Raw genomic sequence first — 20318 nt, forward strand, 5'->3', positions numbered from 1 at the left:
ATGACCATGAAGTTACGGATGATGATCGACGAAATTTAGTAGTTAGTTATATCTTAAAAGGAAAGTCTGAAAACAAGATCATTGCAGAAGAGACGGAAAGCGAGATCATTGCAGAAGAGTGGGAAAAAAACTCTCCGTCTTCTTGGAGAGTGGGAAGATTTGGCGCTCCTGCTGCTTAAACATTTTTAATTCTTTTTTCTAAGAATTAAAAAATCAAAGATTTTCCACGGATCCGAAGGATCTAAAAAAAAGTTCTTGGCGTAATAAAAATAAAAAACAAAATGCGGAAGAATGGAAAACCTCAAAAAATTGATTTTGAGTTAAATAATTTTCTTGGCAATAAAAAAATGGAGACAAAAACTTTAAAAGAATTGCGAGAAATCGCCAAAGCTCAAAAATTGAAAAATTATTCAAAGATGCAAAAGACTGATCTTGTGAAAAAATTAAACGCTACATCATCTCAAAGGAGCATACTTTCATGGGTTATTAAAAGACCTGTTATCGCTCCTCGTCCTGATCTTAGTTCGATTGCCCCACGTCAAAAGCCTGTCATCGCTCCGAAACCATCAACAATTCCACCAAGACCTATCATGGTGAAGCCAGCTCTTCCTCCAAAGCCATCATCACAATATATCTTTGACTCCCCTGTTACAGATTCTTCTCCTGTGTTGACCCCAGGAGTTTTTTCAAGGTTTACAACGGCTGTAACAAATACAGTTGTCAACAGCTTCAACAGATTTCTTGAGATTGTCGATCCTTACGTTCCAGAGGCTGTGAAGAGAACAGTGAGCAATGTAGGCAACGAAGTGAAAAAGAAAGTAGACTCCCTCAAATCAACGATACTCAAGTCAATTGTACGAAATGCAGTTTACAAACCCCTCATTCATTTTCAATTGACTGATCACGCGCTGAAGCGTGTTGCCAAACAATTTTCGCATCAAGTCGAAGGAAACCAAAAGGATGCTTCTGCCTTTTTAAATTTGGCGAAAGACGGAGTGATCAAGATTCTTCAAGAGAATAAAAACAAAAAAGCGATCCTTGTTTTAACAATCGATATGGAGAGCGTCAGCATCACAACAGGAGAGGAGGTGCATCGAATCGTTCCTTTTTCATCAAAAGCTGGGATTATTTTGGAGTCGACGAACTTGAGCGAATTTTATGAAGAAGCAAAAGATAAGATCCTGGAAAACATGGAAAAATACAACAAAATGGGCTCGAATTGCACAGTGTCCGCCATCTTGAAAATGGATATTAACTTTATTGACTACAAGCCTATCGGTGGTCGGTCGTATATCCCTCTCGACGATTTTCTGTCAAGCAAAAAAGCAATCATCAACATGGTGAACGAAGACAATGAATGCTTCAAGTGGTGTGTCACCAGGGCGTTAAACATGAAAGAAAAACATGGAGAAAGGATTGACAAAGACTTGATCGAAAATTCAAAAAATTTAAATTGGGAAGGGATTGATTTTCCTGTTAAACTCGATCAAATCAAAAAATTTGAAAAAAATAATCCAGACATCAGTGTCAACGTTTTCGGATACAAAAATGAATTAGTTCACCCTTTGAGAATATCGAAATGCTTTAACAGAAAGCATGAAATAGATTTGCTTCTTATTTCAGATGAAAAAACAAATCATTACTGCCTGATCAAAAATCTGAGTCGACTCATTTCATCCCAAGCATCAAAAGAAAAAGTAAAAAAATATTATTGTAGAAATTGTTTGCAGGGGATGAACAGCGAGGAGTCTCTTTCAAAGCATTCGACTTATTGCAGAGAGCATGACTCGATCCGAATGGATCTTCCTAAAGAAAATTCGTTCATGAAATTTGAGCACTTAGGCAGGTCGATGAGGGTTCCATTCATCGTTTACGCTGATTTTGAAAGCTTTGTCAAACCGGTGGACTCATGCGAGCAAAATCCAGGTCAGTCGTACACCAAAAAGTTTCAAAAGCACGTTCCGAGCTCCTTTTCCTATTACATCAAATGTTTTGATGAAACCGTTTATAACGGTGATCCATCCATTTCAGAATCGTCAAACGAGAACCAAGACGTGGCTCAATTTTTTGTCGAAAGTTTGGAAAAAGAAATAAAAGAAATTTTTGGTAAAAACTTGGAAAAAAATATGGTTATCACAAAGGAGGATGAAAATAATTTCAAATCAGCAACGGTTTGTCACATTTGCGAAGAAAAAATTCTAGATTCGGAAAAAAAGGTTCGTGATCATTGCCATTTCACTGGAAAGTACCGTGGTGCTGCTCATGATGCTTGCAATAAAAAATACAAAGTCCCAAAATTTGTTCCTGTCGTTTTTCACAATCTGTCTGGTTATGACAGCCATTTGTTTATCAAAAAATTGGGAGGAGAAATAAACTGCATCCCATGCAACGAGGAAAAATACATCAGCTTCTCGAAAAAAATCAAAGTGGGAGAGTACACTGGGAAAGACGGAAAACCCAAAGACAAAAAAATTGAATTGAGGTTCATCGACAGTTTTAGATTCCTTTCCTTCAGTTTGGATACTTTGTCGAAAAATTTAAAGCCGGAAGAGTTCAAAAACCTCTTAAAACATTTTAATGGAGAAAAATTCGATTTGCTTCGAAGAAAAGGCGTTTACCCTTACGGTTGGGTGGATGGATTCGAAAAATTTCAAGAAACGCAATTGCCTCCAAAAGAAGCGTTTTTCTCAGAACTTAATCACGAGGAGATAAGCGATGAAGATTACACGCATGCGCAAAAGGTTTGGAACGTGTTTGAATGTGAAACGTTCAGAGATTATCATGATTTGTACAACGCGTCAGACGTTTTGATTCTGGCGGACGTCTTTGAAAATTTCAGAGACGTTTGCATGAAACATTACAAGCTCGACCCAGCCTGGTATTACACGTCTCCAGGGTTGGCTTGGGACGCTTGTTTGAAACTGACAAAAATAAGATTGGAATTGTTAAGCGACCCCGACATGCTTCGAATGATACAAAAAGGAACACGTGGAGGGATCAGCATGATCTCCAATCGGTATGGAAAATCAAACAACAAATACATGGGCGACTCGTGCGATCCAAGCCAACCGTCAAAATTCATTCAATACTTAGACGCTAACAACCTGTATGGATGGGCCATGTGCAAACCTCTTCCCACTCACGGTTTCAAATGGATGACAGAAGACGAACTGTCCGATTGGAAATCGATGCCATGCTTTCTTGAAGTTGATTTGGATTATCCTGAAAGCCTTCACGATGAACATAACGATTATCCGTTGGCCCCAGAGAGAATGAAAATCGGAAAAGTGGATAAGCTCGTTCCAAATTTAAACGACAAAAAAAAATATGTCCTTCACTGCGAAAACCTGAAATTGTATGAACGAATGGGAATAAAAATCTCAAAGGTCCACAGAGGTATAAAATTTGAGCAAAGTGATTGGATGAAACCATACATTGACCTCAACACACAATTGAGAACAAAAGCCACCAGCGAGTTTGAAAAGGAATTTTTCAAACTGATGAACAACTCGGTGTTTGGAAAAACAATGGAGAACATTGAAAAAAGAGTGGACGTGAGACTGGTAACAACAAAGGAAAAGGCAACAAAATTGGCGGCTAAACCCAACTACGACCGTCACACGATTTTCGACGAAAACTTAATTGCCGTTCACATGAAAAGGACATCAATTTTTTACAACAAACCAATTTATTTGGGTATGTCCATTTTGGATTTGAGCAAAACCTTAATGTTTGAGTTCCATTATGATTACATCAAACCTAAATATGGTGATAAGGTAAAGCTGTTGATGACCGACACGGACTCGCTGGTTTATGAAATAAAAACGGACGATTTTTACAAGGACATTGCAGATGATGTGGAAAGCAAATTCGACACGAGCGATTTTCCAAAAGACCATCCTGCCATTCAAAACGTTGGGTTCAAAGTGGGTTTAAACAAAAAGGTCATTGGGATGTTCAAAGACGAAACCGGAGGAAAACAGATTGAAGAGTTTGTCGGTCTCAGGTCTAAATTGTACTCTTACAAAATACATCAAAAAGAGCACAAAAAATGTAAAGGAGTTAAAAAATATGTTGTCCAAAAATACATCACACACAACGATTACAAAAATTGTCTCGAAACCAAAAAAGAAAAGTTGAACAAAATGAATGTCATCCGATCCCGTTTGCATAACGTTTACACGGAGGAAATCAACAAAACCTCTCTCAGCTCCAACGATGACAAGAGGATCATTTTGGATGATGGGATCCGAACGTTGGCCTATGGTCATTACAAATTAAAAGAGGAACAAAAGGTAAGTGACAAAAATGGGGAAGCAAATTAAAAAAATGAACAAAATAAAAAAAATGATCAATGTAGAAGGAATTATTTTGCCAAACGAGGCTTTGACCAATTTTCAATTGATAGAGGCAGCAAAAAAATTAAAAATAAAAAACTTTCGCGGGGTTTTTGTCAGAGACATGTTGCCAAAAAAAACTAGAAAAAAAGAATGCGGGATTATCAACACGGGGGATTCAAGCACCAACGGGTTTCATTGGGTGTGTTGGTTCAAAGACGGTGATAAGAAGTTCAGCTTTGACTCTTACGCTCAACCCCCTCTCGTTGAATTGGTTCAATATCTGAAAAGTCCTGTCTTTTACAACAGCGAAAGAGTGCAGTTTGGAAACACGTCTTATTGTGGTCACTTGTGTCTTTACGTCTTGAAAAAATGTGATGAAGGAAACAGCTTTCAAGACGTTGTCAACACCCTTTGGTGATTAAAGATCTAAAAAAATTTTTTGTCCTTTTAAAAAATGATTGACAAATTCAACAGAAACGAGTTTAGCGTTTATCTCGACAACCTTACATATGACTCATCAAGCAACGTTTATGTCAAAACGGATGGATCCAGCACCATCACTGCAGACATGGATTACAACTCTCATAAAATCATCAACTTGGGTGAACCGACTAATGCACATGATGCCGCCACAAAAAATTACGTCGACACGCATTCAACAGGTGGAGGAGGAGGAACGGTGATTGGAACAGCTGACTTGGATTTGAATTTTCACAAAGCGATCAACTTGAACGAACCAACCAATCTTCACGATGCTGCAACAAAAAATTACGTCGATGTCAGCTCGAGCATGCTCGTCAAAACAGATGGAACGAGCACCATCACTGCAGACATGGATTTAAACAACAACAAATTAATCAATGTGAAAGATCCAACCACTTCTCACGACGCAGCAACAAAAGCGTATGTAGACACCAAAGTGGCTTACTCCAACATTTTGTACACAGACGTCAACATGACACAACACAAATTAACCAATCTGTCGGAACCCGTTTCTGCTTCGGATTCAGCCACCAAAAATTACGTGGACACGCATGCCGGTGGAGGAGGAACGACGATTGGAACAGCTGACTTGGATTTGAATTCTCATAAAGCAATCAATGTGCTCGATCCTTCAAACGCGCAAGACGCTGCGACAAAAAGTTATGTGGACTTGTTGTTGCAAAAATCGAGCTTGACTAGTGTCGTCCCTGGATCCAGTTTCACCAGTTTGGGGTTTAAGTCTCAAACGGTGGCAGCGTTAACCACTTCTCCTGTGTTTTCGTTTTCTGGAAAATCTGGAGTGTTGAGAAGACTGTGGCTGGCTTTATACAGCATCTCTGGAACCAATGTTCCTGGTCAAGTCTTTATTCGAATCTTCACAGACGGAGAAATCAATGTGGGAAATTATGCAGAAGTGACTGACGGAATTGGAGTGGATCAAACAGGACTTGCTACCGATTTGCTTTTTTCCCCTCTCGGAGGATCGTTTTACGTCAACTCTTTACAAGGATGCAACGCTTTCAACTCCAATTCTTTGGGAGGATACTTGACGTTGGACATGCCTTTCAGAAACGACGTCTCCATTCAACTGGTCAATAAAAATTCCACAGCCATCACGTATTGGATTCAACCGTTCATTTCCACACTTGCTTCCATTCCTGCTTCCATCCCTCTTTACAAGCTGTACAGCAAGACGTTTCGTTATTTAAACACGACGTATGGTAGCGAATATGTTTTGTTGAACACCAACGGGAAAGGAAACGGAGTTTTTCTCAAATACATCAGAGTGCATGTCATTGGAGCTTCTGGAAACTGGTGGGAATCCAGAGTCAGAATGTATGATGGAAATTTGCCTCCTGGAAACGGAACCGTTCTCACTCCTTGGACTCCTTACAACACCAACAATTACACCTATTTTCCTGGATACGACGCTGACAGCACATGCTTCTTTTCCTCGTCTGGATTGGAAGATTTTTACTTGTCTTCGTGGAACGGATCAAACATCACCTCCTTCAACAACACATCGACGGGGCTGTTGTATCAATCCAATGCTTCCATCGTGCCCACTACCACCATTTCCTTTTACAGAAATTTCGGAGAAGCAGACTCCATGCCCAGCGTCGCAGCCGGAAGAAGGCTTGTCGTCACGCTCAACTCTGGAGACGCTCAAGTCGGTCAATCCGGAAGCTTTTACCTTCTCCTCGGACAAGCCTATTATTACGCTTAAAAATCATTTAAAATTTTCACTTGTGAAATTCCAAGGCTTGTAGCTAATTATGCTGGCATGAAACATCTTTTCTTTTTCATTACGATTTATCACGTCATGAAAAAATCGTTTTGTCCCAGAAATTATCAAAAATTTATATGACGATCACGGAAAAAATCGTTTTGTCCCAGAACCCGTGTTTTCTAGTAGTACTATAATCATGATATCGCGAAGGATTTTGGCGCTCTGAACAAAAGATATCTTCTGATATTTTTTGTTCAGAGCGCCAAAGATTTGTATGGTCCAGCCTTCACTGTGTACAATATACATGGCCTAGTACACATGCATGAAGATGTTGAATTTTCAGCCAAGTCGCTAAATGAAATTTCAGCATTCCCATTTGAAATGTGGTAAAGCCTCCCTCTGATCACAGTTTTCATCAACCTTTTTTTTGTCTGGTTTGGAACTAACCTAAGGTTTGGAAGTATTTTCTCCTAACCATCCTCCTTTGTTAAATTGAGACGTAAAAAAAATATAAATTACTGACAAGTTCGTATTTCTGAGGACTCTGCAAGGTTTAGATTTTTAAATTATTGTGTTGCAACTTGTCCCGTTTAATAAAGCAGCCTGCCCCGCAGTAGATTAATTATTTTTTAGTTATTTTACTATTGCGCAAAAACTAAGTTTAACATTATAATAATCAATAACGTATTACTACGCCATCAATCTCATCTATGATTTTGTAAATTTTTAGAAACCGAATTTTGTCTGAAATTGTTAATGTGTTAGCCATTGGTTAGAACAGCAAACTGAAGAAATACCTGAGATTGTAAAACATTTCACATTACATTTTAACCGTTTACTTGGCAGCTTAAGTTTCAAAGAGTCCATTGGAACAGAAAATGTTGGCAAAAACAGCGCCCCGTTTAGAAAATCTGCAAGAAAAATCAGATAAGTTAGATAAACTGTTTTTCTAAACTAGAATAACATGGGGTACTGCTTTTGCCAATATCTCCTATTCTAAAGGTCTTTTTGCTAGTATTAATGTAAAAGTAATTTTCATTTTTCTGGATATCCTTAAGTTATAGTTTAATGTTGAGGCACCTGCCAGTTAACAATTTTTAGCCAGGTTTTACTAAGTTTGCAAGGTTTTCTTGGGTTTATTGGGGTTGCAGAGGTTTCCTACATAATTGAAATTACAGTTTTCTTTTATTGCGAAAAAGTTTTTTCACAACAGGAAAATAAAGAATGAAATTTTACTCTGTGTTTTCAAGCCAATTCGCTTTTCAAGCCAATTTGTTGACATAAGGTGATCATCGCATTTAATGTGTCATCATTTAATTTGGTTCTTAATTTTGTCTTAAAAGAGGCCTAATGCTAAAAAAGCTCTTTCAGAATCAAGTGAGGTGGGCCTAATTGTTAGAATAGCATTATAAAGCTTTTGAAGGTTGTAAGGTCTCACTTCAGTTGCCTCAAACAACTGCATTTCTTTTTTAACTATTTAGCTCCAAAAAGTTCAAAGCCGATTTTTTTGTTGTCTTTTTTCTCACGTTCCATTTGGAACTTTTGGAATTTAACTAATAAGGTAAGTGTTTCATTTTTATCTTTTTCAACATTGTTAGTTGAGGCCTTCACTTTCAGTTTCTTTGTTTTGAGAAATTGCTTAGGACAAAACAGCCTTTGAATCAAAGCTGTATTTGATGTGATGTAATAGAAGTCTTCTTTACTTTTTTCCGAATTGATCATGAGATTGGTCATGGAAATCTTAAGGATTTAGATACGCAGAGAGCTAAATCAGACTTTCATTACGTCTCTCGCAAATCCTGAATTTAAATCTGTCAGCTGTGAGGAAGCTAAACCTAATTAACCAAGATGCTATTGATAACAATCAAAACACCCAAAATCAATCATTAATATTTTACACGCTATCTAACGAAAATGAAAAGACGCCAACGCCCAAATACAAAGCAACAAATATAAAAACGAGAATCCCGAAGAGAAAAGCGGCAAAGGGTTGAGGAAAAAGAAGTGGAGAGAAGTGGAAAGAAGAGGAGAAAGTTACGAAAATTGTTTAAAGTGGGGAAGACAAGTTATAGTCATAAGGGATATACGGGTGGGCATTTAGGGAAGGGAAATTTATAGTTGGTTATATGATAAACGACAAAAGAAGAAACAGAAGAATTAGTAAGAAACAGTTTTTCATATAGTTTAAAGTGGAGAATATATTATTTGTTAATAACGAAAAAAGATTTGTTATTCATAAAGTAAATAGGGAAGAAATATATCGCGCGCCAAGAAAAGTACGCGCGTATCATAACACAAGTCAGAGTGCTACCATTACACAGAACCAAGAGGCATCCATACACCTATACGCCCTATCCTCCTAAAATACAAGCCATTAAATCTCATTCCATTCTTAAAAGAAAGTCCCGTATCACATATGTAAACAAGAAATTATAAAAAAAGACCCGCCTCACACAGCCGAGAAATTGCCGATGGACGTCTTCAAGCCTATCAACTTTCAAAGTGTAAATATCACAACATTTTTAGCAAAAATAAGGGCTTCATCTTCTTGGCATATGTACCTTACTAGCATTTCAATGGGAGTTATGGACGCACAGAGTTTTTTGACTTTATTGAAGTCTTCGTTATTTTACTATCGAGATGGCTATATTTCTATTACAGTTATATATTTTCCCTGCTCTTTCTCAGCTTTTACAATTTATATAGGTTTTTTAAATTCATTGAGTACAATGAATTATGTACAATGAAGTATACAATGACTATATGACGCACGCACAACGCTCCTTCTGACGCGACACTATAATAGTTTATATATATGCAATTATTTACGCTAACTACAACACCCATTGATCTCTAGATCACAGAGTCCGCATATTTATTCGGAAACTTCTGCACTCGCGTTGATCTTCGGAGATTCAGGTTATCCACGATGGGTTCTTCCGGTTCTCTAGTAGACAAGTCAGCGACGATGGGAATAGGATGGACGTCCGTTATGTGCCTCGGCAATCCATTGATTTCTACCGAAACTTCTCGTCCTTCATCTGAAACCTTTCCTCTGTTCCATTCGCTCGTACATTTTGAGTCAGGTGGTTTTACAAATAATTCTTATCCTTGCGTATAGTTGTGGAGAACTTCCTCGTTAGTTTTGGCAGATATTGGGTGTGGTTTCCACTCATTAGAAAATATAGCTTTGTAATGGAGCGATATTTCCTCGCCATTTTTACTGGGAGCCACGTTATACCAATATACCATTTTTAACGGATCTTTTCCACTTCTGGCTGCCATTCGCTTGATTGTGCGATGATGAAGTTTAACAATTTCGTTCCCAGATGGCCTTTAAGCGCAACTAAAAAGGATGGACAGTCCCCATTCTGCGCATAATTCACCAATAAGTTTTGAGCGAAAAGTCTTGCTATTGTCAAGTAGAACTTGCCGTGGAGGTCCCCTTTCTCGGAATATTTTTTCTAAATGGAAGCACAGTGTTGTCTCTTTCTCGTTCTGTAGCTTTCTTCAAATTGCAAACTTGCTCCTTTTGCCACAGACAGTAATATACAAATAAATCTCTGATTTATAGTGGGTTATGTCAATAGCTAAACGGTGCCAACTCTTTCCAACTTCAAGATTTCCTTCTTCCCATCTAATTGGCGCAGGATCCACCGATAAACATCTTTCGCAATTTTTCACGACTGGTTCAACATCTTTTCTACAAACTTTCTCCTTTGGATATGTCTGTTTCATCAAATAAAGGGTTCGATTGACTCCAAAATGATGAAGATTATGAAATGACTTCACATCAGGTGGTACAACATTTGCTGTCATTGCAGAATGGTTTGAATGCAGCCAGTTCTGCGGTACCCTCGTAAGAGCGTCGGTTTTATTTTCTGCTGACTTAACCAGGAAAAGTTTTAATTTTATACCGCACTCCATCACAAGGTCTTCAATTAACAACAACCGGCGATGGACAAGTGGTTCTCCAAAACCGTGTACTCAAACAGGCTAGTCACCGATAATTAAGCAATTCAACCAGCCGACAACAGTAGCCGAATCATACTTTATGGTAATACATTCGAATCCCCAATTTGTTGCTAGATTAATTCCTTTTATCACGGCTTCTAACTCTGCAAAATTAATGTGAGCCGTATCATCTTGTTTTCCCAGCCACGAGCAGTCTTCTTCTATTTCCCCAGCCACTTTCAAAACTATGCCAACAGCTAAACTGCTTGTATCGCACCACACTGCTGCTTTGGAAGTGTTTTTGACGTTCCATGACCCATGAACGGGATCTTCCTTTGTAAGTCTTTCATTTAAACTGCTTACTAATTTGACAACACGTTCGTTCAAAAAAGTGTCCTATCCACAACTACTCGAAACCTTTTTTAGATAGCTGCACGAAGGGCGCAACCAATTTGCAATTGGAAAATGTCCGGTCAGCTGTCCGCACCAAGAAAAGATTTGCTGACGTGTCATTTTTCCTTCAGGAACTTTGGGTATGTTGTCACGTTTCCAACGGACTTGGTTGCATTGTTTGTACACTCGCAATCCAAGCACACCACCGCCGACATGTTTTTCTGGCAACTTAGAATCCAAGCCATATTTTTTCAAGAGTTCTTGAACTCTGCAACTTGACACTATATTATTATTGACAATGATGTCATCAATAAATGAATCTGTCTCAGACTCGACAACTTTGTCTAAGGATAATACCTTTTTTAAGATTTTAGTCATTATTCTGGGTGTCGCATATAAACCAAAACCCAATCTTGTTGGACAGTAAGGCTGCCCTTCATATTCCACAACTTGATATTTCCATAGTGAATCGTCGACACGAATCTGCAGGTACGCTTTCTTTAAATCGATTATCTTAAGATTTTCTCCCAACTTTCTCCAGTTGCGAAGTTTGGTACTGCAAACGTCGCCATCTGCAGTATGACTGGATACAAATTGATTCAGCTCCCGGTAGTCCATCACCGGGGATACTTTTGATTTGCTTCGTTGTATAACTGCCATCAACAGAATGATGCAATTATATCTCCCTTCAAATGGTTTCACCCATCCCTGTGCTATCCATTCACTTATTTCCTTTGCGTACTCAATTTTGTTTGTTAAAGTTGGTGGTTCCATCAGCCATTTCTAAGACACGCTTCAACTGCCATTTTTGAATTCTGCTACGAAGTCTTTATCAATCAGCTGTTGAATAGCATGCGAAGATACTTCATGCGTTTTTTCTTGAGAGACTGCAGTAGCACCGATAATTAATTGTTCTACATTGAAGTTTATGGTTTCGCCGTCTCTCCTAACTAGGACACCTCCAAGCAGTCGTATTGCGTCCATACCAAGTAGCATTTGATATTCGGGAACAATGTCGGCAACCAGGCATTCCAAATCAATGGTGTTATTATTTATAAAAAGATCGACAACAATCTGGTGTTTTACTTCAATTGACTTTTCATTGATCATAACAATCTTTTCTCTTGCCTATTTGACATTTTTTGCGTTTACAATATCCCGACTTAAAATTGATTTGGAGCATCCAGTATCCTACAATGGTTTTATTTTTCTTCCATTGACATATACGCAGAGAGTTGGCGGTTTTAAATTTTTTGGGAAGCCGCACGCACAAAAACGGGTGGCTTCCCTTCCATGTTTTTTGAGTTCGTACACTTTTTATAGCAGTCCAAGGCCAGGTGATTGTCCATTCCACACACAAAGCACCTCTTCTTCTCAATTTCTTTTCTGCAGTTTTGACTGATATGTTCATCCTCGCCGCAACGGTAGCACGTTATGGTCTATTTTCCGCTTCCTTAAAGAACTTTTCTCGGACCAATGGCAACAGGATTCACGCGACAAACAAAACACGATTCTTTAAGATTTCCAAACTTTTTGCTTTTTCAGCAATCTGGTGCAGGGACATTGTTAATATTGAGCATGCAGTTAGGAGCTGTTTTCTTTCTTCATCAGGTAATCCGAGAATAAATGCGCACCTTATCCACTCTTCGGTTACGTGATAATCCTGCGAGATATAAGTCAAAGGACTCGTTTCCTTTAAGACGGCGATTTGAAGCAGAGAAGGCAGTAGTCAGTGCGTTTCTCACTTCACTGTAGTCTTCTTTTATCTCATCTCTAAGACCTTGATAAACGATAAACGCCCCGCCAAAAAGAAATAAGGGGAGCACCACATGCAGCTCGTCAACTTTTTGAAGTTTTGCTACCAGTTCCCATTTCTGTATCCATTCTGAAAATTCACCTGAACCATCGTACTGCGACACCAAATCCGCGAACTTTATTACGATGCTCATTACCGAAATAGCTTGTACTATCAAGATGACTATATTTCTGTTAAAGTTATATTGTTTTCCCTTGCTTTTACTCAGCTTTTACAATTTATATATGTTTTTTAAATTCATTGTGTACAATGAATTATGTACAATGAATTATACAATGAATATATGACGCACGCACAACGCTCCTTCTGACGCGACACAATAATAGTTTATATATATGCAATAAATAACGTAATTTAGCGTAAATAACGCTAATTGCAGTTATTGAGTTCAAAATCCTGATCAAGCTTAATTATTGCCAACTTCACTAATTTTCTCATTTCCAAAACGCGTTGCAACCTGGTAAGTAAGCTGTTTCACCTTGTTTGTGTGTCAAGAAATAAAGCTATTTCCATTCCAATTAAGATCGCAATTTCGGGTTGTAAAAATCATAATTTTTTACTTGAGATTTGCGAAAATTTTTAATTCTTTTTCTGATTTTGGCCATTATAGTTTTAATATCAGGAATCGATTCAATATCAACTTGATCTTCATTTGAATCTGAATCTGAATCTTCTTCATCAACTTACTTTTGATGGTTGAACTTATACAGCATTTCACAGACATTAAGATAAATAGCATGAATAAAGGAATGCAATATATAAGGTATATGTCTCTGAACAAACTTCATCATAGTACTTTCATCATCGGTTATATTTTCAACTCAATTTTCAATTTTGTGTTCTTCCAATGAAATCTCATACTTACCAAGTTTAGTTCATGTAAAATCAATGGCTTTCTTAGTGGCCATACTTCCGTTAATATGTATATTTCAAGAGACTGAAATTCTATTCTGAAATGCAGGTCAAGATTCATGTATGGCTTGTCTCTTGCAGATTTAAACTCATCAAAATTTATTTTAAAAAATTTATATTAAAGAAATTTTCACTCGTTTCTTGATTTGAACTTCTTCATTGAACCTCATGAATGTCAATTTACCACAGTCCTTGCCATTTGAAATATCATTCCCATCAGCTCTAATGCTTTTCTAATCAACGAACTTTTAGAGATCTGGTTAAAGATTAGGCAATCAATAGCAACAAGTGTTTCACCAGTTGTCTTTGTATTTTTTTCAAAAAATTATCAATATTAGCAACTTTTGATTTTGATTCTGATGCTAAATTTTCAGTGCAAAACTTAATTCGAATATTGTGTTTTGATCTTAACTGAGTCAAAAGACCTTTTATGCTTTATTGAGAAAATTGAAAACAAATGAACAAAGTTTGCTTTTTTCACTTTCATCTTTCTTATTGTACAGAAATTTACATCATACTATGTGGGCTGCGTTTTTATGAATTAAATGAATTATGTTTTATTTGTTAGTGTTGAGCTGTATCAGGTTATAGAGGTTAGGTATGTATGGGTGCGAGGGTTGTGTGGAAGTATAATGTGGAGGTTGGAATTAAGGTTGGTAATGTGGGGATCACTTGCTTAGGAAAGGGCAAGGCTTGGGGATAGTTTAGTTAGGATATGGCAAGGTTTAATCGTTAAAGGGTTAATGTTGTGTTTACCGTCCTCAATATATTCTATTATACTATTACTATTTGTAATCCTATATCATATTAGTGCTTTAGGTATTAATACTTCTTTACCTAATACCCTGTGTTAAGGCCGACGTCGGGCCTAGCTCGGGCCGAGCTAGTTAAATCGGTTCAACATCGGCTACACTGTTTTCAACTAAACAATATCGGCTGAACGTCGGTTATATGTCTGTTCGCCGACGAAGCGGCTAACAGACATTCAGTCAACATTAAGCCGATTGGGTTCTGCTTTTTATTTCAATGATACATTTTAATAAAAAACCGAACCTGTTTCTATTAAAGTTTAAAAATGGCAGCATACTTCAATGAATGGCGAAGTTCTGAATAACGAAATTCTGAAATAACAACATTTTTTAATACATAGAAAAGTTGATACTTTTACTTTGTAAACTAATTTTATTTGAAAATATCAGTTAGTATTTAGAAGAAAGAAGTTTTTTTTTAAATTTGTAAATAGATATTTAAATCAAAATTTATATACCATTAATATAATGGTTTATAAATCAAGATTATTAACAACACTATAATATATATATATATATATATATATATATATAAATATATATTATATATATAAATATATATTATATATATAAATATATATTATATATATAAATATATATTATATATATAAATATATATTATATATATAAATATATATTATATATATAAATATATATATATATATATATATATATATATATATATATATATATATATATATATATATATATATATATACAGTTACGGAAAAAAGTATCCGGACAAACTATTTTAAGGTATAATTCTTTATTAAATGAAGGAAACTTCATACTGTTTATATATTTTTGTAGCTCTCGACAAGCTCTATCTAAGTGTATCATCAAACATTTAATACACCAGGTAGATACCTTTTGGTAAGAAAAACTAAAATGACTGTGGAAACAAGTATCCGGAGAGTTACTTTCTGCTAATTTTTGGTAAAGGTTTTCAATAAAGTTCACGATGTAAGATCTTATAAGTATCCTAGTAGCTTAGGATAATAAAAGTAAAAATGATAAAAATCATAATATTTATTTCTGTAACATTTAGAATCCATAGACAACCGTTACCATGGTGAATAGTAAAGAATTGACAGAAGTTGCTAGGAAAGAGATTGAAATTGTCTCAAAAGAAGCCAAAACGGTTTGAGATATAGCACAACAGTTTGATATCCCCAAATCAAATGTTCAAGATACTCTGGGGAGAATTAAAAAGTATGGAGTACTCAAAAGTTTGCCTGATCTGGACGAAAACGAAAAACAACTCCAAGGATTAATCGATAAATTCTCACTTTGGTTGAGAATTCTGTGAGACCAAATGCAACAGATATTGCGAATCAATCAGAGAACTCGAGTAAGTCAATATAAGTCCTCGGACTGTTAGAAACAGGCTGCATGAGTATGATTTACATGGTAGAGCACTTGCCAAAAAACCGTTACTTACCAAACGACATATTGCAAACAGGTTTGCGTTTGCAAAGAAGTATCAAAATTGGACCGTTGATGATTCGAAGAAGGTATTATGGTTGGACGAAACGAAAATATGCCTTAATGGTTCAGATGGTAGACGTTAGACATGAAGAAGACCAGGTAATTAATGCAACAAAAGCATGTTAAACAGAAAACAAAGCATGACAAGTATGTCATGGCCTGGGGATGCTTCAGTTGGGATGGTGTGGGGCGTATTCATGTTATAGAGGATACATTGACTTCCCCTAAGTATGTTAGAATACTTTCAAATCATATGCTACCATCTGCTCTAGAGTTACTCGATGGAGAATTCTAATTCCGGCAAGATGGTGATTCAAAACATACGGCAAAAAATACCAAAGCCGAGCTCCAAGGTGTTGTGAATAAAGTCTTCAGGATGTAATTAGCGTGTACGAAGGTGTTAATGTTTGTAGGTGCTAATGTGTCTAGGTGTTAATGTTTGTAGGTGCTAATTTATGTAGGTGTTAATGTATGTAATTGTTATTGCATTAAATGTGTGAAAATGACGCAATTGTAAAAGAAAGGGTCTGCGTATCGTTATCGGTATATCGGTATGAACCGATATTTTGAACCGATAACGATAAGAAATGATAACGATATCAAACCATATGAGTTTGTCAATGAAACGATAACTTATCGTTTGAACCGATAACTAAACGATATTTTATCGGTTGAAACGAAAATATCGGCTTTTTTTTATCGGTTTATTGGAATACATAAAAATAACGAGAATACCGATATTTATCGGTATAATAACGATATTTTTTACAATATTCAAATTTTTTTATTTTAAAATTCCACATTTTAGTTCAAATATATTGTAAATCTTCAAGTCGAGTCAAGATGTCGTTTCGCCTTTTTGATTAACGTTAATATCATTTGTGATACAAATGTATTTATATTATGGTTTTTTTTGTAAATGAAATAAATGAATATAAATGGGTTATTTTGATTACCGTAATGGCTGACTGTTAAAACTTTTGAAGAAAAAAAGCCAAAAATTATGCGTTTTAATTTTGAAAATATACATATTTAGCACTTAGTTCAGATTTTTCTGACAACATATATTGTGTTTACTACTGCATATGATTGATGAAATGTAAAAAAATCTGGAGTGGGGAGAGTTTCAACCTGGCGGTCTATTTGGAGAACAGTGTTGCTTCACTTTTTCAAACGAGAGTAACCAATAAATACCGATATGAAACGATATGAAACAATACATTGTTCTATTTCATAATTTATTTAACTTAAGGAAATATAAATTCATAACAAATTTCTGAATTTTTGCTTTTGTTTAAAGTTCCAAACTAATAATTGTCTTCAACTGTAAGATCAACCACATTTGGAGTACTGGCACGAGAGGCAGCAGGAGACGGAGAGGCAGGTCCTTCAACGGCAGCAGCTTCATCGGCTTGTTCTTCAGCAGAAGTGAGCAACGATTTCTTGATCTTAACTTTGACATAGTTTTGCTGGATATACAGGAGTTTCTCTACTTAATCTGGTTGCAACTTGGTTCGTTTGTAGGAGACAATAGCACCTCCAGCACTAAAAGCTCTCTCTGACGAAGCACTAGATGCAGGCACACAAAGCCATTTTCTTGCAGATTCTGCCAATAATGGAAACTTGTGTTTGTTGGTCCTCTAGAAGTCAAGACATCCAATCCAGTTACTGCAGGTACCTGAGGTACAGTTCCCATTCAATAGTAATGGAAGACTGATCAGCTGGGGCGGAGGTAACTCTAACTAGGACGTCACTAGCCAAATCAAAGAAAGGGTCGTCATCAGGTTGGGAACCTTGAGATCTTGCCTCTTCTAGCTGCCTGGCTTCCATCTCTTGTGATGCCTGGATCCATTCTTGGTGGTTCTGAGATTTTGTAATAAGAACATCATAGGCCTCATGAAATCCACCAATCTTTTTCAAAGCCTGGCCCTTGTACAGAGGATTCAGTAAGTTGGCGACCAAATAGTGCAAGTTGGTTGCTCCAGATTCTGGAAACCGGAAATCAAAGGCTTTAACTAGTTTTCGGTAAAACATCACAGCAGTAGGAGACAGGCCACCACGAATAGCTTGCAGAAGTCGGTATTTCAATCCATACAGATGAGAGATAACTCTGTGAATGGAGACTTTCTTGTCAGCAAAGAAGCTTTCCGAAATGTCCGAGATTTTCCTTAAAATTGGCAAAGTTTCGTCAAAGAGGTCAAACTCATCCTCACTGGGAATAGCTGGTGCAAATTTGTTAGGGTCAGAACCTGGATTATCCCTGATTGAGCTCGAAGGTCTTCTCATCCTTACAATACTGTCAATCATAATTAATGTGGAGTTCCAGCGGGTTTTGACAGGCGAGATAATTTTCACATACTTTAATTCCTCCTTGTCAACTGTGTCGTTGTCATCCAACATGTTTCGAATCTCCTTCTTGATTCGCTGTTCTGACAAAGAGGACTTGTGGCATAGAGATGACAGTTCTGTGGCTTTTTTAATGGCTGACTCCAGATCCAAACCTTCAACTGACTTGGCTTCTTTAATTGCACCTTCCACAACCAAGTTCAAAAGGTGATCAGCACAGAGCAGAGACTCGTCAACAAACTTGCATTTAGGGATGGCTGCCCTCAGGTTGGAAGCTAAGTCATGAACACAAACAACATAGCTGTGTCCTACATTTCCGGGAATCTCTGAGACATTTCTAAAAATAAAAAAAAAATTAATAAGTATAAACATTATTTAAATTAAAATTTACATACCTTTAGTTATAATATTATATTATAAAATTATAATTAAAGATATAAAAAATATTAAATGTAACGGGTAATATCGCTAATATGTTAAATTGTATAAAAATTTGTACAACAACAAATCAACAAGTACTACGTAATTAGCTAACTTAGTAATAGTAAGTTAAAGTATTAGTATAAGTACTACTATACTAAGTTAAAAAAACTTCTATAAAAAGTTATTTACTGATCCAGTCTGTTTGCAATAGCTTCTGCAGTATGGCGTCCAGAAAAGGGTGACACACCAATTACAAACATCCGGTGGTTGAAGTCTTCATTGATGAAGTGGAGGGTGATGGCTTGATAGGCGTCATTATTCCGACTTTGCCACATGTCAGAAGAAATGGCGAATCCAGGACTTTTTGGCAAATCTTTCTCCAGAACTTGATCCACTGCTGCTTTCACGTTTTTGTAAACTAATGGCAACCTAAAAGAAGAAAAAACAAATAAAAAAACTGTTGTTTATACTAATTTATAGTTATTTAAAAAAACCAACAAAATAAATTGGCGCGGACAGGTCTAGAAACTAAAAATTTTAAAATTAAAAAGGGAGGTACTAACTTACTAAAAAATAACAATAATGTAATAATGGCGTCATGGGACTTACGGCGTTATTTTCATTGCAATTAAGATTAAGGGGTTTGGAATTTTAAGTTTGATTTAAAACTCATACAAATTCTTTAAATTTGTTTCCCTCTTAAACCCAATGAAACCATCCCAAAATCATTTATTTAACCAAAAGTACAATAAACTATATATCTTACTTATAACGTGAGTATGTTGTGGCAGATTTGACCAGCATCTTTGGGTTGAAATAAGCAATCAGATCCTGGTAGCCTTTATGCCCAACAAGACTAAATGGTAAGTTGCATCTGGCTAAGAACGTTGCAATTTCCAAATCACCTCGGAGTTGATCTCTATCTTGTGGTTTGTATTTTAACCAAGTATCAATCTTTTTATTCTGATTGCCCTTTGATGGACTGCTCAGTTTTCTTGACTTTACTCTTCTGTCCATGACCAGAGGAACTTTGTCTCCATGATCCTTTTCATAGGAATCATCCTCGTCGTATATCTGTAAAATTAAAAAAAAGTTGTAAAATTTTTACATTACAATCTACACACTGTAAAGCGGCTAAAGCCTGCAATACATTGTAGTATTTCAACTTCAAAGTTCTAAGTTCAAAAGTCACTTTAACTCCCTCTCGAAAACTAGCCTTTTCCCAAAAAATGAGAAAGCTTTTAACAATAAAATTTCTATCTGTCATTTTAAATAACTGTTATTTCAAATTTTACAACAAAATTAAGTTATTAAAATAATATTTCAAAAATTTATCTTTTCTTTTACTACTTTGAACAACCTGTAGCGATGATAATTTTTGTTATCTAAGTTTAACCATATTTCACTTAAAAAGTTTAATAACAAAGTAAAAATAGACATTTCATACATACTGCTATATTGTAACAAATAAAATAAAACAAAATTTATCATATCTTACCTTCAAAGTTGATTAAATTTCAATGTTTTTTGTGACTTCCCTGAGACACTAAAGAGTCACTGTTTTCTTTTTGAATTTGATATTATTTTTCCCATCTGACTGCGAATCATACAGTTTACAAACTACA

At 36.2% G+C, this 20318-nt stretch overlaps 1 protein-coding gene across 1 annotated transcript; it reads left to right on the forward strand.

The window, feature by feature from the left end:
- The first annotated feature begins 347 nt into the window (after positions 1-347).
- On the forward strand, positions 348-4826 carry LOC149892936 (uncharacterized). Its single transcript, XM_090084523.1, has 3 exons — positions 348-2245; positions 2339-3944; positions 4815-4826. The coding sequence occupies exons 1-3, from the start codon at positions 348-350 to the stop codon at positions 4824-4826; spliced, it is 3516 nt and encodes a 1171-aa protein (XP_089940649.1).
- The last annotated feature ends 15492 nt before the right edge of the window (positions 4827-20318 follow it).

This window comes from Hydra viridissima, unplaced genomic scaffold (assembly GCF_058129835.1).
Source record: "Hydra viridissima isolate aposymbiotic clone 2 unplaced genomic scaffold, HvirCarnegie_v1 scaffold_1, whole genome shotgun sequence".
NCBI classification, from domain to species: Eukaryota; Metazoa; Cnidaria; class Hydrozoa; order Anthoathecata; family Hydridae; genus Hydra; species Hydra viridissima.

Excerpts from the sequence above, each read along its gene's own strand:
- LOC149892936 (XM_090084523.1), top strand. The coding sequence starts at position 348 with ATGGAGACAAAAACTTTAAAAGAATTGCGAGAAATCGCCAAAGCTCAA. Across the intron at positions 2,246-2,338 it reads CATTGCCATTTCACTGGAAA|CCATTTGTTTATCAAAAAAT; the intron begins GTACCGTGGTGC and ends TGGTTATGACAG.